Here is a 27,780-nt window from a genome sequence, read left to right as displayed (position 1 = left end):
AAGAAGGAAAACCATTTATAAATGTCACTGTCCAATGTCTTTTCAATTGAACCGTAATAAGATTATCTACACATATCTATAAATATCTACAAGTATCTACACTGTTTGCAGATATGACTCTTTGGTTGTCTTGCCTTTTTCCTACACTGCAACTATTATGAAAACAAAATCAAAAACGTTTGTATAATCTCTGAAAGAAAAAATAAATATAACAACTTCATTAAACAAAAGCTTTGGCACTAATCAATGTCCAGGTAACAAATCATAGTGAAAACTCTGAAATAACAGCGACAAAGCAACAGGGCATGTCAGAGAGCAGTTTCCAGCTGGCTAATAATATGCACAAGTCTATTTCACATCAGCCTTTTTGAGAACAATTATTGTGTAGTCGGACACTAAAAATTTCACAATTCACTGCAAATGTCAAATAAAAACACATGGTTCTTGCACAAATCTTCACAATTGATCCAGATTTTTGTAATGGAAAAAGTTACAGAAAATATTCACATCTGCCTGTATCTCTTCTTGATAGAGCCTATTGCTGAAGACTGGATAGACATTACTATGTGATCTTAACATTTGCCACCTTCACAAGGCAAGGAATCCCCTTTCAAAAAGATACCAAGAGAACACTGTGGAATTTGCAATGCAGAGGCACAAATATGGATGAATCGGAGGACATAAAATATAACCCATCTCTTTCCACAGAATTCTGTGGAGCAGGGGGGAGAAGGACGGAGGCACCCACATGGTCAATTAGCTGTTAAATCCTTCTCCGAAATACAGGACTGGCCTGACAATTGGTGGAACACCAAGCAAAAACGTAGTCTGGATATTCATAATGTGTAGCTGGAGACATATGCCAGAAGCTAAATTTTGGGATGTGGACCATCTCCACAGGAAAAGCAACCTGAGGGAAGACATAAAAGGTACTATCCAGATGTAAGAAGGGGCATACAGCAAGCAGCCAGTTGCAAAATGGTCACTGTAAGACTGCAGCTCTGCCAGATTTAAAGGGCCAGCCCCTGAAAAGCATGCTGGGGGGAAAAATCCTCTAAAAGGCAAGGCCGCAGTCGAGAGTATTAAGAGACCAGGAAATCACCAGGCAAGGTAGAGCTGTAGGGCTGCATTAGTGGTGTTCTCATCAGCAGCAATCACGACCCCTCTGAGAATACAAAAATATGGCCCAAACTTTGTCTTTTTTTTCCTGTATGCTTAATCCTGATTGTTGTGGGAAATAAAAATCTGTAGCACTGTTCTCGGCCTTGGGCTCCATTAGAGAAGCACAGGGCCCCAAACTGTTGCTTGTGTATAAAGTTGCCCCCTACAACCTCATCAGTCATGAGGAGATGGGCACTGGGAAGGACCTAGCTGGGGTGAAGGGGGGGTCACCTGGCAACATCAAAACATTTCCTAACTTTAAGCCCTACCTCCATGGCTAGTCCCCTGGAAAATACAGGGAGGAGGTCTAAAGCCAAGGGAGCCCCAGTCCTCCCCCTCAGTAAGTCACAACACTCAGGTGGCTCTCACTAGGAGGAGGAGGGGCAGGGGCTGCAGGGGCCCAGGGCCAGCCGCGCAGCACAGGACACCTCCTCATTCGGTGTTAACACGATTCCCCCCCCAGGCCAATTTCTCCCCAGAGCCCACCCGGGCTGGCGCAGGAGGGCCAGGCCCGAGAGTCTACGGCTGGCTTTGCCACAGGCTCGCCGAGGGCGAGTCGCTGCCCCTTCCCCGGGGCGAGGCAGCCCGGCCGGCCCCCTCGCCGGGCTCTGGGCGGGCGCGCGAGCCCTCCTCAGCGCCAGGGGGGCGCGACGGCGGCTAGCGCCGGAGCGGGAAGCGCCCCCTGTGGCTTGGTGGCTGGAGCCGAGCGAAGTGCCGCGGCCTGTCGCCCGATGCCCCGCTCCACGGGCGGGGCGGGGCGGGGCCCGGCCCCGGCCCCTGCCCCTGCCCCTGCCCCTGCCTCTGCCTGGCTCCGGCCTGCGGCCCGGCCGCTCTGCCCGGCGAGCCAGGGGGCGGGTGGGCAGAGCCGAGCAGCGGCCCCGCCGGGCCGGGGCGGTGCAGGGCGGGGCGGGAATTCTCCTCTCGGCGGCCGGGGCTCTCCGACGGCCAGGCGCGGCCGGCGGGCGGGGGGAGGGGCGCACACCATGCGGGGGGGGCGGCGGGGCGCGGGGGTTACCGCGGCCCGTAGTCGTAGCTGGGCGGCGCGGCCGCCGAGGAGTACACGTTGGCCGCCGGCGGGCCCATGTGGTGGTGGTGGTGGTGATGGTGGTAGCTGTGGCCCCGGAGGCTGGGTAAGGGGTAAGGGGCGGGCCGGCTCTTCGCCCCCAGGTAGTGGTCGTAGGCCGCCGCCGGGTACTTGTAGGGGTGGTGGTGCAGGGGCTCCGAGGCGGGGGGCTCCAGCCGCAGTTCGTGGTGCGGGGGGCTGGGCCGGCTCCCCGGCGTGCTGCTGAGCTGGACCAGGCCCCCCGCGCCGGGGACGGGCAGGGCCGGGCTCAGCACCCGCGACATGAGCTGCTGGTGCGCGGGGTCGGCGTGGAGAGGGGTCCCGCTGGCCGCTTCCCGCTCGTAGTCCCGTCGGCTCTCCGCAGCGTCTGCAACACAGCCCGGGACACGGAACGGGCAGAGCAGCCGGTTACCGCCTGGCCAGGGCCCCGAGCGCCCCCCCAGCACCGAGCCAGGGCCCCGAGCGCCCCCCCAGCACCGAGCCAGGGCCCCGAGCGCCCCCCACCAGCCACTGACCCCCCCCAGCACGGAGCCAGGGCCCCGAGCGCCCCCTCCCCAGCTACTGACCCCCCTAGCACCGAGCCAGGGCCCCGAGCGCCCCCCACCAGCCACTGACCCCCCCCAGCACCGAGCCAGGGCCCCGAGCGCCCCCCCCAGCTACTGACCCCCCCAGCACCGAGCCAGGGCCCCGAGCGCCCCCCCCCAGCCACTGACCCCCCTAGCACCGAGCCAGGGCCCCGAGCGCCCCCTCCCCAGTTACTGACCCCCCCAGCACCGAGCCAGGGCCCCGAGCGCCCCCTCCCCAGCTACTGACCCCCCCAGCACCGAGCCAGGGCCCCGAGCCCCCCCCCCCAGCCACTGACCCCCCCTAGCACCGAGCCAGGGCCCCGAGCGCTCCCCCCAGCCACTGACACCCCCCCAGCGCCCTCTCTGCGATGTGCCCCAGCCACTGTCCCGCCGCCCTCCCTGAAACCACTGAGCCCGCATCACCAAGCCAGCCCCCCCCCCAGCGCCCTCCCTAAGATGCGCCCCCCCCCGCCACTGACACACCCACCGCCCTCTCTGAGAGCCACTGACCACTCCCCCCCATCACCCAGCCAGTGCCTCCGGAAGGTGGGGGAAAGGGAGTCCCAAAGACATTGACCCCATTACCTAGCTACAGATCCCAGCACCCTCCCTGCGCCTCCCGCAGGCGTCAGTGTCACGACACCTAGCCACAGACCCCAGCGCCCTCTCAGCTTTAAGGAGAGTCCCCTAGACACTGATCCCCCCCCCCACAACCACAACACCTAGCCACAGACCCCAGCGCCCTCCCTGAGCCTTGGGGAGAGTCCCCTAGACAATCAGCTCCTACTTCTCCTGGAGGTGTTCTCATGCACTGGACCCAACTTTACCCAATACATTTCAAGCACACAGGTAGTTGCGGATTCAGTTACCCTTAAAAACGGGAGGGTGGAGGGCTGCTCTTAAATTCTCACACACAAATCCTAGGGAGAATGCACATACCGCATGGAAACACCCATTGCAAAAACTGCTCGTTGTAAGCATGAGAAACTTTTAAAACTGCTTTAAAATTAATCCCAGAATGAAAAGAGTCTCCCTTGGAATGAGTGGGAAGCAGAGCAGATCTGAATCCATGAGTGTCACAGACTTTCAGGGAGTTCAACAGATGCACAGATTATGCTGAAGATGGGGGGCATAGGATGGGAGTTATTATTTCATGTCCCCGTAAAAATATAGAGCCAAACTATTCTGCAGCAACAGTCCAGACCTGAGCAGTTACAACTGATTGAAGTGCAGCATTGTAAGACTTCCATAGCATTTTCTTCCCAGAGAGGGGTCACATGCTGTCACCCTAACTCATGTTTAAAGTATATTTGTCTGTGAGTAGTTGCATTGAAATCAGTGGAGGGGGGGGGAGCACAATCTGGTCTGATGAGTGTATTTTTTGTCCTGGAACTTTTAGTCTGCACCAGCCCCAACAATCACAAACAGGGGAACTTAGAAAAACCTCCCTCTACCCGTGTGAACTTTTCCATTTAACGCCGCCACTTTAAAAAAGGAAAGCCTTCAATTCGTTTCACTGCAAAGACTTTATGTTAAAAAAAAATCCTAAAGGAGTGGGAAGAGGGGAAAATCCAGGGGAATAAAAAGCAATGATTTTTAAATGAAGTGTTTAAACATTGTGTTCAACAGAAATCTGTGCTCCTGGGACAATACATTCTGACTGTGATAAATAGAGCTGAATTGACTGACAAGTTTGTACACGCTTGAAATTTTTGCAATTGTGTAACACTAAATAAATACAGACTTTTCTTTATTTTAATAGGCCTGGAGTGTGCTGGGAGAAAGGCCCCTGGTTGTCTTTGCAGTTGTTTACTCTGTGTAATGGAAAAAAAAATCAATGAAAAGTTCCCAGTGTGTATGCTTAAACCATGCACTAGGTTAAATTCAGCTCCTGAATATTATGGGATTTACATTGAAAACATAACCAACTTGCTTTTTCAAAAGGGCAATGCATGCAAAGCATCTTTAGGATATATGTGATTGTGGGTATATCTCCATCTGTAAATTAAACATTTTGTCAAAATGCCTGAGTGAAGGAAACTCAGAATTAGAAGCATATTAGGAAGGAGGGTAAATTTTAAACTGGAGGGAAAGGCCAGTGTCAAGTAGTGTAAATTACAGAAAGTACAGTGGTGGGTGTTTTAGAAATAATTTAAAAGATTAGATTAGGCCCAGAATATATGTTTTATTTAAAAAGAAAAAAGTTAAGATTTTTTTGGGGGGGAAATATAATCCCAGTTATCAACAGAACTGTTTCAAGTTTTTTATATGTCAAAATAATTTGGATTTAAGCATCCCTTTTCTGCCTTGTGTCAGTGCATGAAAACCCAAATTGAAGCTGACTGTAAATTTAAAAAAAATGAAATTAACCTGTGCAGTTTTACAGCCCTTACTGGTGGAAGTAAAAACAACAAAGAACAACCAAGCAACACCCCCAACCCCTCCCCCCACCATAAATGGCAAAAGGTAAATGAAATTTTTCAGCCTCTTGATTTTGATTATTAATAATACCAATAAGACACTATACAGGATATTTATATGTCCTTTATGTCAACTGACAGTGTGTGTAAATCTGTGAAGATGCAGGAAGCTCACCTTTCTCAGTCCCATTCTGATGTGCAGGAGAAGACACTGGATTCCTGGACCTGGCAAAAGCACTCATCAGAGGAAGGGCCCCTGGTCTGTGATTCCTGGGCCTAGAACAGGAAGAAAAGAGTAGCATAGCACTGTAATTGTTTCAGTCTAAAGGCCACTGCCGACACATTAGGGAATTCTATTGCTCTGACTAACATGGCCCTATTAATAACTCCAGTATGCAACTAGGACCTGATCCCACCCCACTGAAGTCAATGGGACTACTCAGGTGCTTGTAGCTAAGCAGATGCTTAAATTCCTTGCAGAATGGGGGCCTTAATATGGTTAGTAAAGCACAGCAGACTTACCAGTCTTCTGGATCACAGTCTCTGAATCCTTTAGCGAAGGGGTTGCTGGCAATCTTGAGTTGTGTGATCTGAAAAGGGGGGGAAGGGGGAAAGGACTTTGAGTGGCACTTGCAGATATTTCTGATTAGAGAGTGCCCTACTCCTTTAAACTGACTTCTGGGACAAATCAACCAAGTTTCACCCAGTCTGATGGAGGGGGCCCAAGTAGTATGTGCAGTCCTGGTTCCTCTTGGAAAATTATAGGCACCAGCAGGTTTGAGAGCTCTCTTTGCTTTGGAATAGGGACATGTGGTTTCCCTCTGCTCGAAAATGCAGAATTGTATGCTATCTAATACGAGTTCAAGGCGAAGGGAGAGGCAGCCCGAGACTGCTGCTAAAGCTGTGTAAATGCACTTGTAAGAAAATGCCACATTATATGGGTCACCACCAGAGCAGCTAAGACAAATCACTGGATAAATCATACTTATGTATTTATTTAATTCGCCAGGGAGAAGGCAGGACATTTTCTATATTTAAGCAAATCCACGGATAAAGTATGTGATTGTGAGTTTCCGGAATGGGTTGAAAAACAAACTTTAAGCCCCTCAGTGACAGTTCCAGCCTTAGAGGTCAAACTGATAGAAAGCAGGAGAGAAAGAGCAGCTGTCCTGAGCCATCAGGCAAATGCCAACTTGGGAGGGATGGGGGAGCCCCTTAAAGGCGCAGCACCCAGCTCTCAGCCCAGACGTCTTTGAATATGTGGGGTTTGGATGTTGTCCAAATAATAATTGTGGCATGTTTTTTATCCGTGTAAATTTGTTTATTTTAAAAGCTTGAAACAATTACAAAGGGTGGGAGCTACACCTTTTGCTTCCTGGGAATAGGCGCAATTAACTGTGCTAATAAAAATATAAAAATAGTCAAATAATAGATAACAAAATAGGCGTTTTAACCTTCCTACAAGACCCCAAAGCTACAAAGGGAACAAGGAATCTGGCATTCAATCAGCTCTCCGACTTGGATAATAATATTTTACCTTGCACTATTGGGAAAGATCTTTAATTTGAAACTCTAATTAAAGCCACGATTTGTTCCTGGGTTTATACTAAATTAATGTTATTTTTAAAAGCGACTGGATTTAACGCTACCCAAAATATGTTCTATTATCTGTGTGTTCCTAACGAACAGACCCAGGGTGGCAAAGGCAGATAAGTAAAATAGCATATTTGTCCAAACAAATTTTGAGTGACATTTCGCAGCGTGAAGGCTGTAGTTTCCCAACTAGCCCGGGTCTCGGGTTTACATAGGTAATGATGTCCCTCTGGGTTTGAGGAAGTTTTCTATGGAGTTAAAATTGCAAATCTGGAGCTCACGCAGCTTCCTCGGAGTGCAACAATGTAGCTTTGGAGCAGGGCTCCCTGAGCTATCAGATTCCATGAAAAGTCAAGGAATGGCTTTAGCAGATGGATAGGAGGACATCTCCCTAGACACCTTCCACAACTCGAATGGAGACTCAGAGACTGACACTTAAAAACCCCAGTTCAGCTCAGCCGTCCCATGCCCCAGACCTCGAGGAATCTTCAGTTCGGCAGAAAAGGACAGCAGATTGTTTTTTTTTTTTTGGGGGGGGGGGGGTCAGTAAACGCTGTTAAGCTGATGGACAGTGGCTCGCTTACCCATAAAAGCTAACTGAGGCCAGTTCCAAAGTCCAGTGAAATCGACTACAGCGGGCTTTGGATCAAGTCCTAAATGGTTTGCAGTTCAGAGACTTGTTTTATGATTTGGTCTCCTTTCTCTCTTAGGTAATTTAGGATTTTCTCTGAAAGAAGGAGGAGATCTCTAGTTCATAGGCTTTGGGGCGACTATAAAATAATTTAGTACCATAGCTTGTTGTACACATGAGAAAATTAATGCTTAAGATGGAAAGTGTGTTTCTAATGCAAACAGCAATTTCGCTTCTCTACAATTATAAATCACCCAGATGACTGTTTAAATAATAAAACTGTATATTTAAAAGGTTATATATTATCATTCCAGACTAACTTGTGTTTTAGCCTAACATTTCAAATATTAAATTGGTTTTGGATCCAATGATCAATCTAAAGCAATGGAATGATGTCTGTGTTCTCTTTGTTATAATCACATCTTTGTTATTAATGTTCGATTTGGTTTCCCACTGAATGCTTAGTCATTTCTACTGGATCACACATACATATTTCCCCCTCTTCCCCTTAACTAAGTCTATAGCATAGTATTGTATTTACTAAGAAGATTTTCCCTCCAACTCTCCTTATGCTTTATTATAGGCGGTAATATGAGATCTACAACAATTCTCTGGAGACCATAACAAGGGGTAGCCGTCTAGCAATCCCTGTTTCAGTCAGTGCCTGTGACCCCAAAGGGCTCTTGCTTCACACTTAATGAATATACCTTTTTCTTACAGAGTCCGAAATGCACATTTGAAATGCTGCTTTTGGGGCGGGGGAGGGCGTAGAGTGTGTGTGTTCCTTTTTAACAAGCTGTAATTATTCTAATCGAGATAGACAGCAAAACAAACAAGCAAAACAAACAACTCAATATGACTCTTCAAGTGCGTGTTTTAATCAAGGTGATGAAAAAAGTGCTTAAACCGAGAGCGGCTGGCAGCTCTCTGCTTGGAAATTGAATCTGAGTTTTGCAGATCTGGCATAATTCATTTTTGTTTAACAACTTTTTTCTTTTTTTGCATTGAGTTGCTTGAAAACCTTATTTAGAAAGCCACACGGTTTTTGTGTAATGAAAGAGAGTGTTGAAAGGTGATTGCATTTACCCCGTTCCAAGAAGCTAAAGACCCATTGTATTTATTTGTATACCAACAAAGTTTCCATTGGCCGGGTATTACCTTTTAAGCATTGACTGCTCTGAATTAATATCCACCCCCCCCCCCACCAGCACCACCCACCGCCCCTTCCCGGATCTCCATCCGTCAAGGGGAAGGTTTTGATAAATGAAGTATCGGAGGGTTTGTGTCTCAGTAATGAACTCCAGATCCTCACCCTGTGATTCTGATAGGCGGTCACGGCGGTGAAGCGGGTCTCCTCGAAGACAAACGTTTTAAAGTTCTCCTCTGCATACTTCTCGCTGTCTTTCCTGGGGTCCACGTAGACCACATGAAAACGAGGCTGGTATCTGTGCATGGAGTTCAAAATGATCTGAATGATAAAACGAGCAAGGAGATCATAATTGATTCATTCTACACCAGGCAGAGCGTTGAGAGGAGAGCACCGCGCATCCCCCCGGCCCCGTCCCCCCGCCGCACAGTGTCAGGCTGCCAGCCTGGAAATGGGCTCCTTCGGGGGGAAAGGGCTGGGGGGGGGGGGGGTCAGAGAAACAACAGGGTTGCAGCTCCTCTGAGGCTACGTCGGTGCATAGTATTAATTAGGGTTAATGAAGGATTGAGTCTTGTAGGAGGCTATGCAGTGAAACGCTCCGCACGTTGCTCTGCGCTGCCGGCTGAGGTCCGATTTGAAACGCTGGGCACAAGCACTGCTAAAAAACACTACGGGTGTGTGTGTGTGTGTGTGTGTCCAGTCTGAGCAGGATTCCCCAGCGAGCCCGCGCCCTTTAAAGAGGTGATCTCACTGGGGACCGGACAGTTCTGCAGGGAATAGGGAGGAGAGCGGCTACAAGCCCTTCGGATCCACTATTAAATATAAAAAAAAAGGAGGGCGGGTGGGGGCATGTACCGGAGCTACCGGGGAGCACTGAACTGAATGGAAATAGGCGGAAAAATCTTGGGACATACCCATTATATGGAACAGGAATGGGCGGGTCAAATGGCTATCAAAAGAGAACAGCGTTTAGTTAACTCCGGGCTCCAGCATGTTTTCCTTAAACACTCATTATTCCCAATGCAGTCCGTTCCCATCAAGCCAGTGGAAGGGGTGGGGATGCAAGGAAGGGGGGAATCGGGCCCTTAGGGAAAAGTTCAAAGTTATAACGTAAAGGGTCCTATGCCTCCTCCCTATGGGCCCGATCCAACCCCTGGAGTCAGCATTGGGCCTGGCCCAACGCTCACAGCAAATATGAAATTTGGGGTGTTTCCAATCACAATGAGCAGCTATTGAAAGGACCCGATCCACCACTGCCAGAGTCTTTCTAGGCATTTTGACCCCAGGCCTTATTCTTGGTAAACGGTGCCCAGGGGTTTCTTTTCGTGTGCGTCAAGAAAAATCCACGTGCTGGAGATTTCACGTGCCATTCTCCTCCCCTTTTCAGTGCCCCCAGTTGGTTCCCCTCTCTAACACTTACGTGCCCATTGTCATCCAATAAATTATTGGTCAGTTTCAGTTTATCGAAGGATACTATTTGTTTCATCCACTGGGCCCCTTTAGCAGGAGAGTCGGGGTGATAATGAACCCTCCCGGGGGTAGCAGGGTCAGCTTTGCCGGCCACCAGCCAGGAGGAGCTGTGGAAGGCGTATCTGCAAAGGAGAGGCAAAGCGCAGTCAGTGGCTGCTCCTGATCCAGTTGGTTAAACACGTGCCCGGTAATCCAGAGTTTAATCTGAGTTCTGCTCTGGACGAGAGACGTGGCCATGGCGGGCCAAGTCCCTACGTAGAATTGCAGGGTTCTCTCCAGTCTTTCCCCGTCCGCACCATGGGGATGAGAACACACGAGGGCTGATCCTGCCCTTATCCAAGTCACTGGTAAAATTCCACCGACTTCAGTGCGGCAGGATCAGGTCTAATTAGCTAAGGCCAGATGCTAACACTCTTACCCAGTGAGCAGTCCCATTCAGCTCAACGGAGCCTGAGTAACCGTAGCAGAATTTAGACTCTAGTATTTGAGTTAAGTATTATTTTTGTCGGTGGGTTCCCTATAAAAACCTCTGGGCTGCTCTGGGACCGGAAAGTGCAGTTTTTACACAGTTCAATAGATCTGTAAAGCTAGCCTGCCGAGCAGAAGGAGAGCGTAGCCTCTCGTTTCTAGAAAGCCAGTGGGAAAATGCCAGACTTGTTGACAAACAAAATGTTTTCCTTGGCTGTCTGGGGGAATTCGCAAAAAGGGAAAATCTGCTCGACAGGGCACATTTATAGCTACCTGCACATATTTGGGATGGAAGCCAGAAATGCTACCGAATAAATAAAATTTAAAAAGTGAAAGGAAACCCTTTACACAGTAATGTTCTGGCTTTAAGGTAAAAGTGGGCATTTATGTGCAGTTTAAGAGCGGATCCAGAGTTTAGCAATCTTGCTACAGTCTTTCAAAGTCCATATTCAACAGTAACATTAAAAACAGTGAGACCAATCTTCTATGCACGCGTTGACTTTAAAAGCCAGTGTATGCACGGGGGGTGGGGGTGGGGGGGTGGAGAATTATACACCATTGGAGTAGAGCAGAAACATTACTTTTTTAAAAAAAAGATATTCTCAATTGGATGTTATATATCCCATTTCCCCTGACAAGCAAACGTTTCTGTAACGCCCTCAGAATTTGATATCTGTCTAAATATTTATATATTCGACGCTGAGATTCATATGCACACTGGCTTTTAGGCGTCCTGATCTGAAGCGAAATGGATAACGAGCCTTTCACTGTCTTCAAATTAAAGGTGCTACCAATCAAACCGCATCATCGATTTGTGAGCCGCCGATTTCCTAGGTCGCCTTCCTATGTTCTCAGTGAAAACAGAGAAAGAATTTGGAGAAATATGCAGTTGGCTTTGTTGGTGATTTTCCAACGTGGCCTCAGGCTAGGACAATACAAGCACTTTTCAGTGAAACATAAAGAAAACTAGTCTCGGAGGTTAACGCACACACAGAGCAAGACCCATTCCCTTGCTGTACACAGTCACCCCCCAAAAGCAAAAGCCTGTTGGGTTCTTTTATAGGAGGCGAAAAATGAAATTTGATTCTTAAAAAGAGGTCCCTCCCACGTGGAATCTACAGGAACATTTATAAATAGCGAATTCTACAAACACTTTTCCTCCTAAAAACCCGGGTCTATAGTTATTGTGCTGAGAAAGCCATTTTACAGTCAGCAATTAGCCTGATTTAGGAGATCGAAATTTCTCCCTGCAGATGCAGTTTATGAACATAATTTTAATGTTTTTTTTAATATGAGAATTTGGGGTGGGGTTTTTTTTGCCAGACATAAGTAAAAGTCTCATAATCATGGATCAAAGGGATTTTTTTTAACCCAGTAATGTCTGTGTTTTGACTGTGCGCGTACCTGTGGAATATCCTCTTAGGATAAGGGAATATTTTACTTTAAAACTTCGGGCCAAATTCTGCTCTCAGTTACACCGACGTACATTCGAAATCACTCCTAAACTCACCGGGCTGATTTGGGATTTACACCGAATCAGGCTGGCTGCTCCCAAAGCCAACTACAAAAAGGGGTGGCCCCTTTTTTATTACAGCCCAGATACGGTATTTTAAAACAGAACCCCGCACCGCGTGTGGCATTTGGAGAAATCCTTCCTTGCACTGAGGAAGCCACGACGGATTCAAAACAACAAATCAAGCGTTTCGATTCCAGAGCTAGTCCACTAGACTTTTAACTTCAGCCCCGATTTAAAGCACATCGAGATTCAAACTAAATAACTGTCCCCCGATAGAGAAGAACCCTTCTATCATTCTCCTCCTGGGGCTTAGTAGGTGATGTCACAGAACCCGGAGATTTGAAAGACAGGTCGAAAGGGGAGTTGGAGGGCAGGGGAATGGCCTGAATCCATTGCTGGACAAGGAGATCTATATTTAATTGCAGAAGCCAACCTAGATCCACTCTATTTTTTTTAAATAAATATTAAACCTTTTGTGTGTGTGTGTGAGAATGACTCCCAGGCTGTTGTGCATGATCTCCAATCATCCTTGTAGTGTAACCAAGCCTAATTTATGGGCTGTATGAAATATTAGGAGAAATTTTAACCCCCCCCCCCAGTTCAAATACGTTGCAATTAAAAAAATTCTCTCCCTCAGCATCTTGCGCGGAGTAGACAGTCACTGGGGAGCGTTTCACACCGGAGAGCTGCTGGCTTTAAGAATAAGGCTGGGAGAGGAGGAGGAATCGTGTCAGCGCTTCTGTTCTCCCTCCCTTTGCCATTCAAAGGCAGGGATGAGCCTGACCCAAAGCCCACTGAAGTCAGTGGAAAGCCTCCGCCTTGCTGCTTTGGGCACTGAATCAGGGAAATACCATTCCAATGTGTCTCTTTCCCTCGGCGCCCCATCGCAGTCCCGGCTAGAGGACCCAAGGAAAAGCTTATGCTACTTGCCGATATCTTTTGTCGTCCACGGGTACAAAATCCATTAACAACATGTAATCAGCCATGGGGTCCATTCCAAATATCTTCACCTGGAAGGTGGGGAACATGCGCCTGCGGCAGGAGAGAAAAACCACAAGGCGTGTGTCAGAACAACCACCAGCTCCTCGCCTGCCGGAACCGGGGCCTCGCGTCTGGTGACATTGCACCCCCTTCTATCTGCGCGGGGACAGTGTCCCTCTTTCAGATCAAACCCCTTCCTTCTTTCTGGCTATAGGTCGGTGGCCCATAGCACAGAATAGGTGAGGAAGAGGGTGATTTAGAAACAATATATTCACCCCTGGACCTGGGAGAGCTGGAGGACTTTACAGACCAAAGGTTTATAATATTGTGGGCTAGAATCAGATGGTGGGGACTCTGAAAAGGCAACAGGTAATTGGAGGAGGGGGTTCCGACCTCCCAGCCGTGGGAGAGACATAGGGCCCGATCCTGATCGCCTTCCCCCAACAGACCCACCAAGACCAGCCCCTAGGGCATGCATGAAGTTACGTTAGCCAAGTATTTTTACACTGATGTCAAATTGCCTTCTAGGAACTGGTAAAACTTTCCTATTTAAAGGCTTATAAGAAGTCACCGAAGGACATGAAAGAGCTGGGAAGTTAGATTCAGTCCAGAATACCTCTATGGGTTAGCGCGGCGAGATGAAGCTAACACAAGGCTCCTGTGTTTTAATAACGAGCTGTTATTCGGGGGGGCTTAGAGATGCGCCAGGCTGGCGGACAATCCGAGCGTCTCTCTAGAAAACCGTAGCTCTTGGTGGCGCTGTCTGTGTCTCTCCTCCTCCCCCCGCCCCATTTCAACAGTGGGTGAGCGAGGGGTTACTTTCCCTGCCATTTGGCAACGTCCCCCCACCCCGCAAGCTGTTTGCACAATGCTGAATGCTCGTTAGTTTCAAGAGTCTCTTGCAGGGCTGTGCACAAATGCCCGATAGTTCCCCGCGGCTGAGGTGGGGTGGGGGACTTTATAAAGGAGCCCCAGGGGAAATCTGTCTGTGAACTCGCACATAAAAACGTTGGCTGAATATTAAAGTTTGATTTCTGAGTTATTCTACATACAGCTATAAACCCTGTGAACCATCACTTAGAAATCAGAATGTTACTAGCATGCTAGAGTGGCGATTATTTTAAATTCCCTTTCGGGGTCTTTCTGACACAGCTCCACATCTCATGCTTGCTTCCCCCCCCCCCCCAAAAATCAAAGCAAAAAACAACACAAGGAAAAACAAGCAAACCAAAACCCAACACCGCTCCCCAAACAAAACAGATGAAATCTGTGGGGGTAAATAGCAAGACAGTAGACCCCCGGCCCCCCCACTCTCACACACAGTCCAACGGATCCTAGAGCATCTCTCCTATTAATTCCCAGCCAAATTAGCACCGATCTAAAGAACTGCTGCGTTTGCGGGGTATGAACACGCGTCCGAGCTGCGCGCACGCTGTAGGGTTCAGAGAGGCTCCAGTTTTTTGCTGCTTCTCTCTGAAACCCTCCAGGAATTTCTACCTTTTCACACCCACTTTGCTCGGCTCCCTGAAGCTAAAGCAGGAGTGAAGTGTGTGTGTGTCTGTATCCCTGTCTCCTCTCCGGGACTAGCTTGACTGGCACTGTAGCCTTAACAATGGCAAAGGAAGACACGTGAAATACGCCCAGAAGCCCTTTGAACTCATTTACTTTCTAAACCAGGCTAGCGGGATAGGTGAGTTACCCAGTGTCATTTCTGACATTCCATCCCCGCGGTACCGAAAACACACGCACCAGGCCAATGGGGCAGCGTGTGTGTGTCTATGTGTCTGTCTGGGGGGGTTTCAGAGCCTTCCCAGCTCCCTACATTTCCTGAGGCGATAGTCACTTGGTTCCCACAACGGTGCTTTCTCCTCGGACTCACCCAGCGCGCACAAACTGGGGGACAGACGCTCCTTCCCAGCGCTCTATTCATTTGCAGCCGACTGACCAAATTTGGTCTCGGCATCTTTACGCTTTCGCAAACGAATGGTGAAATATCCCCGGCTAAGCGTGCGCTCCGCGGCACTGTCCCCAAGCCAGGCAAGCGAGCCTGGGACACCTACGCTCCCAACCAGACGACCGAGAAAAGTGGAGAGGGGCTTTTGTGGGTCTCTCTTCCGCATTTTCCTCTCTTGACTTATACCAGGAAGGGGCTCGTTCTGTTTTCGCACCTTGACCCGCACACACAAAACCACCCAGCAATGCTTTTGGAGGCCAGAGTTTTCCAAAGGCTGCGAGTTAAAGGTGAACTCAGATGAGCTAGTGAAATGAAAGATCAACCCACTCCTCACCCTCGTAGGTAACAAATGTACCAGTTGCCTTTGTTCCATTTAGAGCCAATGCTGGGGGCTGTTTACCCCAAAGCTTTGGTCTGCTTTTCCTTCTGTTTTAGGTTTGCTTGTTTTGCAAGGCGAGCAACCAGCGTGTGGGTATTGCAGAAAGCAAGGGCGTGCAAGGGAATTTTAACCCACCGGCCTTTAAATGTATCCACACTGAAGCTCCAGGGAAAAAGTAAAACAATTTACATTTAGCGAGGAGGCTGACCAAGAAACCTAGCCCACTTCCCTGGGCTTCAATAGAACAAGCGTTGGAACGCGTTAGAAAGGCAAGTTAGTTCTATTACAATTTTTTTTTTTTATCTCCAGTAAATTTTAGCCCGGCTCCAAACCCATAAGTTCCCGGAGTTTTTGGAATAACAATTACTGTTGCTTATTCTAAACAACCTAAAACGACACAAGCCTCCATGAAAACACAGGGCGCTCCAGAAACCAGCGGGAGGTAGCAAGCTAGTCCAGAAGCCAATTGCGATGCGTTTTGTTGTTAAAGTTCTCCCAGCGCCTACGGAAAGCATAATCTTTTCACACGTTACTGATTTGTTTTAGCAAATCAACGGGGACATTTAAACCGCATTCTATTTAAAAGATTTAACCCCTTATTAACCTTAACTCCAGTGTTTCTTTCTTCTTTTTTTTTTAAACGAAGCTTTAAACAAACAATTTAGCTTGATAAACCCCGGCTTAAAAAAAAAAACAAAACCTCTTAAGGCCAACACAGGCACCCGTGAAAATAAATGAGACCATTAATAGAGCGCAGAAGGGCTACCTGGAATCAGCAATCTGCCTTTCCGGGTTGTTTGCATGGTTTATTTGACCACTAGTTTTACACCCCCGGCTCGTTCCATTAACCCTTTCGTCAGTTAAAGCTACTCTTTATTTGAATATCACCTCTGCACTTGACACAGTTGGTTCACAAAGTCAAAGTCTCCTGTAGAGTCGTTGCCGGGTTATTTATAACGCGGATTTCGTCCCCCTCCCCCTCCTTGTCTGTAAAATCGAAAGGACACTTCAGAGCTAAAAAAACGTTGTTTTCCCGAAAGGCTCAGCTGTTAGCTAAAATTGCCTTTCCCGTTAAAAAAAAAAATTGAGAGAGACTCAGATGCGATTTGTATTCAGCGACGGGGGGTGCGGGTTTAGGGAAATAAGGAACAAGCCTAGGCAACAAGGTAGAGGCTGCAACACGGAGCGAAGAAATCTCCTGTCGGAAGGACTAGCCTAATCCAGAGCCCAGTGGCGAAGACTAGAAGGAGACGATATACTCCGTGTGAGGCCTGGCGCTGAAGGTACGGGCCTGGGCTGAGGAATGCCTCGTCTCAATGAGAACAAGCCCCCGGGGTTCGGTCCCCACCAACCCCCGCACTGTAACCGAACCAAAGCCGTGACTCGAGCCTGAGTTCTACAACGCTCCTGCACCGAGCTTTGGAAAACCCGGGTTTTTTCTCCTCTCCCCTCCATAACCCTTCAAATCAACAGAGGCGTCTGGCCCGTCTCTGGGACAGAGAGCAACCGCGTGGCTTGCGGTGTGGGGTAGAGATTCTGAAATCTTTTCCCCGCTGTATTGTTCACAGCAGCCGGGAAGGACCCTGGGAACGACTCGCCGGGTTCCGCAGCCTTTTCAAGATGCAGTTACAAGGGGTGCCCTTTGCTGACCTGCTCCTCAAGGTGTTACTGCGCGATAGGATCTACGACATTATCAACGACCTGGGGGGGGGGGGGAAGTCAGTCAACATAAGACACGCCACAAGTACAAACTCCGATGGCCACAGTCAAGCCAGCCGGGGGTTTGTTACCGCTTGGACAGCGGAGAGAGCGTCCAAAGGCCGCACAAAAAGAGTGACGTTTGCAGACACAGCCCCAGCGGGCCGAGGTTTTAGGAGGGCTTACAAGGGAACACAGCGCAGTGAACGTGCCGACCTGTGAACCCTCTTTATTCTCTCGCAAATGCTGTACGAACCCAAGGAGGTCACAACAGCTCCATACCAACGCAACTCAGGGTCAGTTGAGCTATTTCACTTGAGCTCGCAGTTAAATGGTGTCTAATTAACAGACAGGGTCATCATCCTGCCCCCCCCCCCCCGTAGCCGTTTAATTAGCTGCAGTTGAGGGCCTTCCCTTTTAAACACGATACAACGTTCGCTTCCTTTGTTAATTTCGACGCAGAAGCTTTATGGGCGTGCTGCCTTCTTGGGTTTACATTCATGAGTTGGATCCGGCTCTCCTCAAACTGGTAAACTACCCACTGAAACGGCCGGGAGATTTACGGGAGAAAAGGATGCTGGATGGGGCCTCATAATGAGTATTCTGGATGCTGGTCATTTGTGGATTCCAGAGAAGGAAATGCGGCAAGTACTAAGAGGTGTAAAAAGAGCCCCTGAGGTTTCTTATCTGTAATCTCTCCAAGAAGGCCCTAAACCAGCAAAGCGGAGATCCATGTCTGTCCCGCCAATGCGTGTGACCAGAGGTGGGTGTTAAAGGGATCCTGCTAATCTTGCTCCTAAAGAACAGTGTCCTCTGCAAATAAAGCTGGTTTTAAATCTCGCGTTTGAGAGTCGGAGGCAGTGTTAATGGTACTGACTTTGCCATAATACAGTAATCAGTCTCCGACATGTTACATAAACCCCCGCGCCCACTTTCCGATTCGAATCCGATGGCTTTGCTGGGGGGTTGTGTACATTTGAATGCACCGCTTTTAACTCAGGTATCTGTGCGGACTTTCACAGAACTTCCCAACCCTTCGCTCCACAAGAAAATTGCCGATTCTGCTCTTAAAGAAGCGCGGGGTTCAAATTATCGTATTGGGGGGCTAGCAAACAGATTACCCCGACAGAGTGGATTTTTAAAATCAGTCTATTTTCTTCTGAAGAAAGCAGATAAGTAACGGCCGCCCGGAGAGGGCTTTGCTCGCTAACATTTCACAAGAACCCAGGAGGGGGAGGCTCTAACGGGAGCCCCACATTGCTCTCAAACCCAGCATCAAAGTGTACGAGGCATGAGTCATATTCCGAAAAACGACAGCGGCTCATTTGTTCCGGATCTAACCCCGCAGCCCTGGCAGAAAGGGCCCGAGCAGGACACCCGCACAGCGAGGAGCAGCCCCCGGGGCGCTGTCGAGAATTTCCTTGTCCCACCGGGACAGGTCCCGCTGGCGGGGCTATAAACCTTACGATGTTTTAGGCGCGCAGTAAAAATGTATTTTCCTACTCTCGTAAAAGGGACCATAAGAAAAAAAAAAGCCGCGGAAGCCCTAGGGTAGGGTGGAAGCTGGGTCCGTTGGGCTGACAACTCTGGGTGCAGGGCTGCGCCGGGCACAGGGAGAGGGACCCTGGGGGGGGCACCCTCCGGGGTTGCAGGCTGCTGTGTGCGTGCGGGGGGAGGAGGACACTGAAACGGCTTCCAGCCCCCAGCACCAACCCGCGTCTTAAAGCCGCTTCGCTCCCAGCGCCCCACGGGCGGAAAACCCCCTCCCCGGGCCTGCCCCAGCCCCTGCCAGCGGGGAGGCGCCACTGACCTGCCGGCCTTGGTGACGATCATCTCGGTGCCCAGCTGGTTGAACTCGTCCCACAGCGCCTTCATCTCCAGCTGCACGCTGACATTGGCCACCTTGGGGTTCTTCTTGACGGGCGCTTTGGCCGCCGGCGCGGCGGGGCAGCCCGAAGCCGCCGCGCCGCCGCCGCCGCTCTCCGGGGGCTCCGGGCCGGGCGGCGGCGGGTTGGGGCCCGGGGCCGGGCCGGCCGCGAACGGGTAGCCGTGCGGGTGCGGGTGCTGCTGGGCCGAGCAGGGCTCGTAGTGCGGCGGCTCGGGCTGCCCGTAGGGGTCCCCCGGGGAAGGGGAGAGGTGGTAGCCGCCGGAGGCGTTCAGGCTGCTCAGGCTGTTGGCCGTGAAAGCTGCAACATCGCAAAAATGGGACAGCTGGGTGAGCCAGGGGCTGGAGATGGCTGAAATCATTCCAAAAACAGGCGGTCAGGGCTCGGCTCCGGCTCCCCGCTCCCCCCTGCTCTGCGCGCCCGCCGCCGCCGCGCCCGCGTCTTCTACTGCGCTCCCCGGGGTGCCCTCCCCCGCCCCAGCCCCGCCTCCCCCCCCCGGCCCCGCGGGAGCTGCCCGGCCCCGGCCGCGCGGCTCCCCCGGGCAGGCTGAGCTCGCGCTGCGCTGCTGCCAGGAGCCCAGGCGCTGCAGAGCTCGGCTTATCTCTGCAGAGGGCCTCCCCTCGCCGCAGAACCGGTTCTTATTTCTATTTAGATAAGGCGCTGCAGGTAATGGGCCTTTCCTCGCCTAGGGACTGGAGCCCTGACGAGTTGATTGACAGGGGAGTGCGCCTTTTTAATAGCCCGCCTGACACCCATTTTTCACTCCCGAGCCAAAAAAAAAAAAAAAAAGTTAAAAGAAGCAGGCATCGCCCACAGGACCCTCCACGGATAGACGATCTAAACGCGCCCCGGGCAGCGATCTCCATCCCCCGGCAAACCGGCACTGGAGTAAAGCAAACTGCCGGCCCCCAGGACGGCGCAACGCCCGCCTAGTCCCCGGGAAGCGCTGGAATTTGCGTTCTACAACGAGGAGTACGCTATTCTCCGCGTCGCACAAGCTGCAGGGCTGAAACAGTCCTGGCGACACCCTCGTCTCTCTCTGGATGTTTGCTTCTTAGACGATTATCCTCGCCTAGCCGCCCCCCCCCCCCCAGCATATCTTTGGGAAGGATTTTTTTAAAAAGCCCTATCAACTCTGCATCTGCACTCGAAAAAGCGAGACAATGTCCTACAGGATGCGTCAGTAGCCTGCAAATGGGCGATTTTTACCCTTTTTTCCCCCATTTGCTGATCCCTAAAAAATTTAGAAGGGAGATGCAGACCCCTTTGGACGTCTTAGACCAAGTCTGCGGACCCCCCGGGATACAGCTTGAAAGCCGCTGCTCTCCACGGATATGGGTAAAACTACCAGAATGGTCGCTGATCGGGATAACAGAATGATCAGAGACGCAGAGTTTTGTGTTTAAAATAAAGCGCGGGAGGAAACAGAGTCAGTTAAAAAGAAGAGGGTGACCAGATCTTTCTAAAGAGCTTTGACATAAACACGGTACCGTTTCAATTGCGGGTTTAGGGCTTTAGCAAGCCGCTCTTTCGGTTCCAAGCCTTGCTGGCTGGTAAAATCTCTTCGCAGTCAAAACTTCATTAAAAACAGCACCGATCTTTGACAAGCCTTCCTAGGCCTCTGCCATTTCCACCTCTTTTTGTCTCGGAAACACTGTCTTTTCCCGTACCTTGTTGTTATTGCTTACTCTCTGCAGCTGAGGGGAGGTCTCTTAAGCAGCCGGGAGTTGCTATAAGCAGTTGTTTTTTCCCCTTTACCGGCTGGAATATTTTTTTGAAAGTTTTGACGCTTTTACGCAGCCATGGCAGGGAAATCGGCTGCAACCCCCCCCCCCCACACACACACACACATTTCCCCACTTACATTCAAAACAAAACCCCGGCACAGCTGCTCAGAGGAAATTCCCCGAAAATCCTGCATCCCCAGGATTTGCTCCACCCCGCTTTTTTTTTTTTAATGCATTTCCCCTCGCGCTCCAGTGGGGCTTTGACTTCTTAGCTCTCGGGCTCCGATTTGCAACTGCCCCCAGGAATCAGGAAGCTCAGGTCCTGCGCCTAGGTCCGGGCGGCACGTACCTTCCATGTCTCTGGTGACGGTGCTGAAATGCATCTTCTCCGGGTGGGAGCCGGGGCTGAAGGGCTTGCTAAGGCCACAGCTGGGCTCCTCCAGCGCTTCCTTCCCTGCGTGCTCGGCGGCGACTGAAATCAGAGAGGCGATACTGAAAGCATTTGCCTTGGGAGACAGAGGGCTGTTCTCGTCCATAGGGGAGACCGTGCAGCAGCCTCCCCCACCCCCTGGCCTCGCCAAACGCTCCCCCCGCTACCACACCATCCAGCCAGGCACCATGCGCCGCCAAGACCGCTGCACCGCCTCGAAGGAGGAAGCCGGAGAGGAAGTTTTCAGGGCGGCCCCCACCCCCCCCCAGCCGCCCGTTTCTGCGCTCCAGATCCCTTCGGCGTCTGCGGAGGAGGCGGATCGGGCCCCGCCAGGCGCGGCTCCCGGGCGAAATCGGCTCCTCGGTGATTTATGGACGGGTTTCTCGCCTCTCTTCCTCCCCCTCCCGCTCGCAGCGGGGAAAGTGGCCCCCTGAGAGGCGCGCGGCCCCAGCCCGGGGGTGGGTGATGTCACATTGGAAGCCCGGTGCCTTTGCCTGTGGCGGCTGGGGGGGGTGGGGGGGGGGGAGCTGCCGCCGCCGCCGCTGCCGCCGCGAGTCTGTCAAAGGGCTCGGGCCGTTTCCGCGCCTGCTGGGCACGGGCAGGGAAACTCCGCCGCGCGCACGCTGCGGGGGTGGGGTAGGGGCAGGTTGTATTTAAATGGCCCCCTGTCAATCACGGCGCCCAGGCTGCAGGGAGCCGGGGAAGGGGGGGAAAGAAGAAAAGCGGAGCGTCACTGCGGATGTCCGGTGGAGCTAAATACTCAGTGGTTCCCCCCCCATCCCGCCCCCCGGCGCCCGCGCCGCCCTCCTCCTCCTCCAGTCGGGGGGAGCTTTGGCACTCTGCTGGCTGCTGGGCGCCGCTCCCTCCAGGCTCCGAAGAAGCAGGACAACAGCGATTCTGAATCCTTCCTTCGGCAAAACTCCAGCCAGGGCTTCAAGGATTTCTGCTCCGGATGGAGAATCCTGCACACGGTGTATTGATTATCATTACCCCCGCGCTTCCTCGGGCGAACTCCAGCCAGGGCGTTCGGCATTTTGCTCATGTCACAATGCATTCGTTAATAGTAAAATAATAATAATAATTAATAATAAATTAATTAATAGAAAAGCAACCGTTCTTAATGATCAGCAGCATTGTCATGGGCTGGGCTGCAAAAACAAACAAACAAACAACACCCCCGCCGCAAAAAAACCCTGTGTGTCCTCTCAAGCTGCATGTGTGTGGTACAGATGATTATTATTATAGCAGAGATTCCTCGCTCTTCTTGCCGTGGGTTTTTTTTTGTTTTGTTTTTTGTTTTAAATTAAAAGCCATTTTCCTCCCTGCTGAATCCGGAAAAATAAAGTGTGACTGTGGTTTGTTTTTAACATACAATCTGTTGATTTAAAGATTTGACTGAGACTTCTTTAGAAAGTTTGCAAAAATGGCTGTGTGAACCTGCTTCTTGTATCATGGTATAATTCAACTTGATTTAAAAAACAACAAAAACCGCCTATCAGGGGAAAAAGTCGTCGTTAAAACAGGACTTTACAAACAGGTGCTCCATAATATACTGTTCTTAGATTATATTCATATTATTAATCTAGATAGCTAGATATATAAATCTGCTTAATTGGCAGTCACGTGCAAAGTTATCCTTGAGAGGGTTTCACCTTTATCAAATGCAACGTTGTAAGGCCAAGCAGGGAAACAGTATCGCCTTTCATTGCTATAACAGACCCAGCATATGTGCAATGGGATACTCACTCCAACTATACCAGCCCATAGGATAACCCAAGGCAAACACAACTTGTTTAGCCGTCCCTCCTCCTCTGCATCAGAGAGGGTGAGGCATTGGACCCGAAAGAGTCAAAACTGCACCTCTGGCTGCAAACTGAGGAAGGCAACCGAAGTCCTGCCAAGTTGCTTCCAGGTGTGTGTCCAACGTGAGACCCATGCGGGCACTCCCGAAAGTCACGAAGCCTCGGGGAATGCGGAGCCCTTTCTCAAAAACAAACCAGCAGTGTCGCTGGAAGAGGCAGCGAACCAGGAGAGAACGCAGTTCTGATTGCACAACCCCATCAATGCAAAGGAGGCTCTGGGGGTGCACTGGGTTTATAGATAATTAATTGCCCTGTACGTAGCCTGAGGGGTCGATTCTCATCTTGGAATATTGCTATCTTTGGACGTGGTAAGCTATCTGCAGAGTATGCATCCGATGAAGTGAGCTGTAGCTCACGAAAGCTTATGCTCAAATAAATTGGTTAGTCTCTTAGGTGCCACAAGTCCTCCTTTTCTATCTGCAGAGAGAAGTTACAGAATCCGGTTACGTATTTGACCTGTGGTTTTCAGCTAAAGGCATAAGGCATTACATTATATTATGTTCGTTATTATTGTATATGGTTATTTCAGTCAGCAGCTTTTCGGTTCCCCAGTCTAATAACCGAGCCATGGAGGGGGGACTTTTATATCTGATAATCCTCCTATCTTTTGGAGATGAGCCCCACGGATTTTTTGTACACGGAAAGTAGCTTAAAAACGGCACCAGTAAAATCGTCGGTGTGACAACGAAAAAAATCTCAAATCTCTGACTAGACCGTTTATTCTTACAGACTCTCAATGCCATGGAGCGGATGGGAGACCATTACCTAGAAGACAATTCCGTCTCAGCATTCCAACCTACTTCGGATTTCCCTTAAATGCCCTCTTTCGTTTAAACCGAATTTACAAGCATCCAATTTTATCACCCCGTCGAAAAATCGCTCGATGAAAAAATAAATATCTCCCAGGCGCAAAAAACAAAAACAAAACTACACAAGCAAATCCACCCAATCCAAAGCCCCAAGCTGTTTTTAAAAAGGAAACATTTCACAGGGCCTTAGTGTTTCCTTTTATCTCTCTCTTTTTCACTTTCATTTGTCCGCCAGAGCGGTCTTATCAACCTCCCTCCCCCGATTCCCCTGTAATTTTCTTTTTTTGCTAACTTCACTGAAGGGCTGCTTATTAGGATTTGGCCCTTTTCCATTATACACGTCTCCCGACACTTTAAAGAAAGGGTCTTGACACCTCCCTGCTCTCTGGCAATCTCCTTTCTGACTTGGTGTGAGTAGAAGTCTCATTTAGGAGCGCTCTGTTTTAGGCGGACTGGGCCCAATCCTGCTTACTCGAACAGTTTGGCAATGGAAGTTGTGCCCATAAGGGGGGGATCCACCCCCCCCCCCAGTGCATCATGATCGTTAGATTAAGTCTGCAAAGCCGCCTCTTCAAAACCTCGGGCAGCGCTGAACACCGAGGTGAACCAAAGCAGGTTTCAAAGCAGTTCTTTTAGCTTTAAAATAATCAGCCCCTGGCTGGGGGGATGGGGGAGATTTCCGGCAACCACTCAATGTCTAGGATATTCTTGACATGACACCCCAGAGCTACTTCTCTATTTCACGCCACTGAAAATGTCCCAACACGGATGAGCCCAAAACCTCACCCACGCGTGAAATGAGCAGCTACTCAGCCGTGTGCCCTCCTCCAGAGACAGGAGCAAGCTTCCTCCGTTACTTGCCAGTCGTTTGCACTGGATTGCCCTGAAATCCGGGCTGCACTAGGAAGTCATAAAACACCATCGAGAAATGGAAGAGAAAGCCTCTGTGTTTAGCGATGCCCTGGAGGTTAAAAGTCATAAACCCCTCTACAAGGGGAATACTTTCACTCGGCCGGCTCCTTGCCAACGGCACGGTGCGTAGGGCTTGTGGCGAGGGTTTACCCGAGTTGACCCTCTCCGGGTCCCCAAATCCTAAATAAACCCGAAAGCCCGGATCCAGGGGCAGAGCTCCCGGGACACTTTCCTCGCTGGTGGGCAGAGATCAGTGACACAAAGGGACAGTGGCACCTTCACGCGCCCCCAAACTTTTCACTCGGCCTTCTCTGAGCAGCTGCCGAAAGCAGCGAGGCTCTGTCCTGCGGAGACATCTGGTGGGACTGGTGACACGTAAGGAACCGTAGGCCGAATACTGTGAAACGGGCGTAAATTCGCAAGAGAGGAGAATCAGGCCTTAACAAAACAAAGGGACTCAGGTCCTCCCAGCCCAGCCTGCAGGGCTAGGGTGTGAGATCTCAGGGGGAAAAGTATCCTTGCTCCTCGTTTAACAATGTAGCCCAGCTTTTCCGGGCGGGTGGAGGGAATCCTCTTCCACAAATACTGGAGAGTCCCCTGGCCTTCTTCAGCCTCAGTAAGGCTTAGGGCGAGCAGGCCCTTGGACGAGCTGGGAGCGAGCTAGCCCTGCATCGAGGTGCAGGCCCAGGGCTTGGAGACCTAACTGAGATAAGAGTGACATGGGGATGCCTTCCTGCTTCATGTGTGTCACCTACCTGCTGCTACAAAGCCCCTAAATCATGAACTATCCAGGTCATAAAAGACAAGAGTCGAGCCTGGGGGATGAGGAGGAGGAGGGCAGGGAAAACACCTTGCCAATAAGAGTCAAACGGAAGGAAAGATGCAATGAGCCAGAGTTGGCTTTTTTTGGTTAGAATTGTCACTCCGGGATAAAACGATCCCGGCCAGATTTATTCCAAAGAACACAATGTGAATTCCTCGGCAGAGACTTTGCTTTCGGGCCTTGCCATCTGGGTGAGGCAAAAGCCACTGGTTCTTCCACAGAGGACCACGTCAACAGCTTGGCTCGGGGGTTTCCTCCCGGCCCTGTGGGCTTCGGCTTCGGCTTCGTCCCCTGGGTTCTTGTTTAGAGGCGCGCAGCTTTCCGCGCTTCACCCTTTGGCGGTTGTTACGTGCGGTTTTCCCCGCGGCGCTATTGATTTGTGCGGATCTGCCTTTTGAGCGCTGCGAAAATGGGACGGAAAATTGAGACGGCCGGGGGATCGGACCCCGCCGCAAACTGCGCCATTAGAAGAGGGCAGAGAGGATGAGAGCGAAGGACAGAAACATAAAATCACCCTCGCCCCACGCGATTTCCGAGCTCCGCTTTCCCCCCTGAACTCGGAGTTTTCCGTTTCCTCTCGTAATTGCGTTCCAGCTCCGGACCCTCGGTAACTACCCGCTGCACAAACACTGGCTACGGCAGATGGGAACACTGGGAGAGGGGTTTCTGGGTCTGTCAACAAACGGAGATGCCTTAAACAAGCGAGGGGAAAACTTGGCCCTTCCCGGCTAGAAAGAGCGTTTAAAGCAGGGAGAATCTTCAGGGCCAAGAACCCCGCAAGCCAGCGCTCCCAGTGTCGGCGTAGAAACCATTCTGAACGCAGCTGTTTCGTATTTAGCATTAGTGGCTCCTAAATGAGGGGCTCAGAGTTACCTGCTCCCCTTTCTCCCTATTGAAAACTTTCGTTTGGTTTCTGCTGCGACTGCCGGGCACCGGAGGTAATGTCTGAGGGGTCGGAGTGGGAGCAGTTCCCTGTCCTTATTGCCGTGAGAGGACCGCCGTGCAAGCCCCCCACCACCACGTTCGAGTCCGGTACCTGACAAGGTATTTTCATTTATTTAATTTCAAAAGGTGGCCCGCAGAACTGGAAGTGGTGAAGGCTGGCGTGTCCGAACTGGGGATCGCAGGGTGCGCTCGGCTCCTGCCTTAGCTAGCTCGAGGTGCTGAGGAAAGGAGCAAACAGCAACCCGAGTCTCTTAAGCAATACATTGGCTAGCTTCCCCCTTTGCAAAGAAGCCATTGGCGACATGGGCTGCCTTAATGCATAAGGCAGACGACACCTCCAGTTACTTTCTATATCAACCGGTAGCTGGCCCAGGATTGCACTGCACCTAATGAGCAGCAAAGGCGTTTGTATCGACTCAACCGGTTTACATGTGATAACCCCCCCAGTTGTTTGCCTCTCTTGAACCAAGTAATTGCACATGGAACGTCCACTCGCGGTTAACCATTTCCTTCCTCTTTCTGATGACATCAGCTAACAATTGACACGGTCACAATGAAGCATATTCTCCACTCCGGCCTTTACAGAAAGCGCTAGAAACCTTTATTTCGTACAACCTCAAGACTCCCATGCAGGAAGCACAAATGCATGATTAAAAACACAGCAACAGATATTTCCTCTCCAGGGGTCACGTCTTAAATGCCTGCAAAGGGAGGTGGGAGACCAGATAAAAGCAATACCAGATTTTTTTATTTGCACCCCCACCCCCTCACTCCTTTGATGTTTCCCCAACTCTCAGCCATTTAAAAAGACAGGCGTCGATCCTTCCCCAGCCTGGAAAGAGTTAATGCCGCCTAGCGAGGGAGACGTCTGTAAAAAGAAAGGGATACTCACGACACCGCTCACAGAGGGTCAGCATTCGCTGCAGCTGCTTCGGGTCTGAGCCCCGGAGCCTGGGGGCGGCCTTTTTATTGGGATGGTTCCCCCTGGGCTAGGGACTTTTGTGTCCCCATTGTCCTAAGCCGCAGAGAGCAGCCGGTGCTGAACCCCGCCGGCTGAGGCTGGGGGCTTGCCACACGCCCGGCCCTGCAGACGGTCCCACAAGGGAGTGGGGCTATCTACCCCTGCTCCCGCGGGGGGCTAGGACGTGATGGGCCCCCTGCCTCTCCCGGGCGCAGAAGGGACAGCGAAGCAGTAGTGAGCGGCAGGGGCTGGCTTTCCCTGCCCGGAGTCCTGTCAGTGAAGGTCCCCGGCTGGCTGTCCTGTGCATTGTAACCTTGGAGGGGGCCTTTCCTCCCCCCCCCCGCCCCTGCACTTCCTGTTGGCTGAGCCTCTGGCGCC

At 50.8% G+C, this 27,780-nt stretch overlaps 1 protein-coding gene across 6 annotated transcripts; it reads right to left on the bottom strand.

The window, feature by feature from the left end:
- TBX1 (T-box transcription factor 1) lies at positions 1-27,661 on the bottom strand. Of its 6 annotated transcripts, none has more exons than XM_037878781.2 (9): positions 27,334-27,661; positions 21,010-21,132; positions 18,858-19,284; positions 12,966-13,067; positions 10,002-10,173; positions 8,747-8,902; positions 5,733-5,800; positions 5,386-5,486; positions 1-2,591 (listed from the first exon to the last, which is right to left on the bottom strand). In XM_037878781.2, exons 1-9 carry the CDS (start codon positions 27,356-27,358, stop codon positions 2,173-2,175), a joined length of 1,593 nt encoding a protein of 530 aa, XP_037734709.1. In that variant the 5' UTR covers positions 27,359-27,661; the 3' UTR covers positions 1-2,172. The 6 variants fall into 6 exon arrangements, with proteins under 6 accessions (XP_037734709.1, XP_037734711.1, XP_037734712.1 ...); XM_037878783.2 differs by lacking the exon at positions 27,334-27,661 and adding an exon at positions 21,263-21,821; XM_037878784.2 differs by lacking the exon at positions 27,334-27,661 and adding an exon at positions 21,278-21,821.
- Between the last annotated feature and the right edge of the window lie 119 nt (positions 27,662-27,780).

This window comes from Chelonia mydas, chromosome 15 (assembly GCF_015237465.2).
Source record: "Chelonia mydas isolate rCheMyd1 chromosome 15, rCheMyd1.pri.v2, whole genome shotgun sequence".
In the NCBI taxonomy this organism is placed as follows: domain Eukaryota; kingdom Metazoa; phylum Chordata; order Testudines; family Cheloniidae; genus Chelonia; species Chelonia mydas.
This window is presented reverse-complemented; position numbering and strand designations above follow the sequence as displayed.

Excerpts from the sequence above, each read along its gene's own strand:
- TBX1 (XM_037878780.2), bottom strand. The coding sequence starts at position 21,196 with ATGGACGAGAACAGCCCTCTGTCTCCCAAGGCAAATGCTTTCAGTATC. Across the intron at positions 10,174-12,965 it reads GTGGACGACAAAAGATATCG|ATACGCCTTCCACAGCTCCT; the intron begins GCAAGTAGCATA and ends TCTCCTTTGCAG. Across the intron at positions 5,801-8,746 it reads CCGCCTATCAGAATCACAGG|ATCACACAACTCAAGATTGC; the intron begins GTGAGGATCTGG and ends CCCCCTTTTCAG.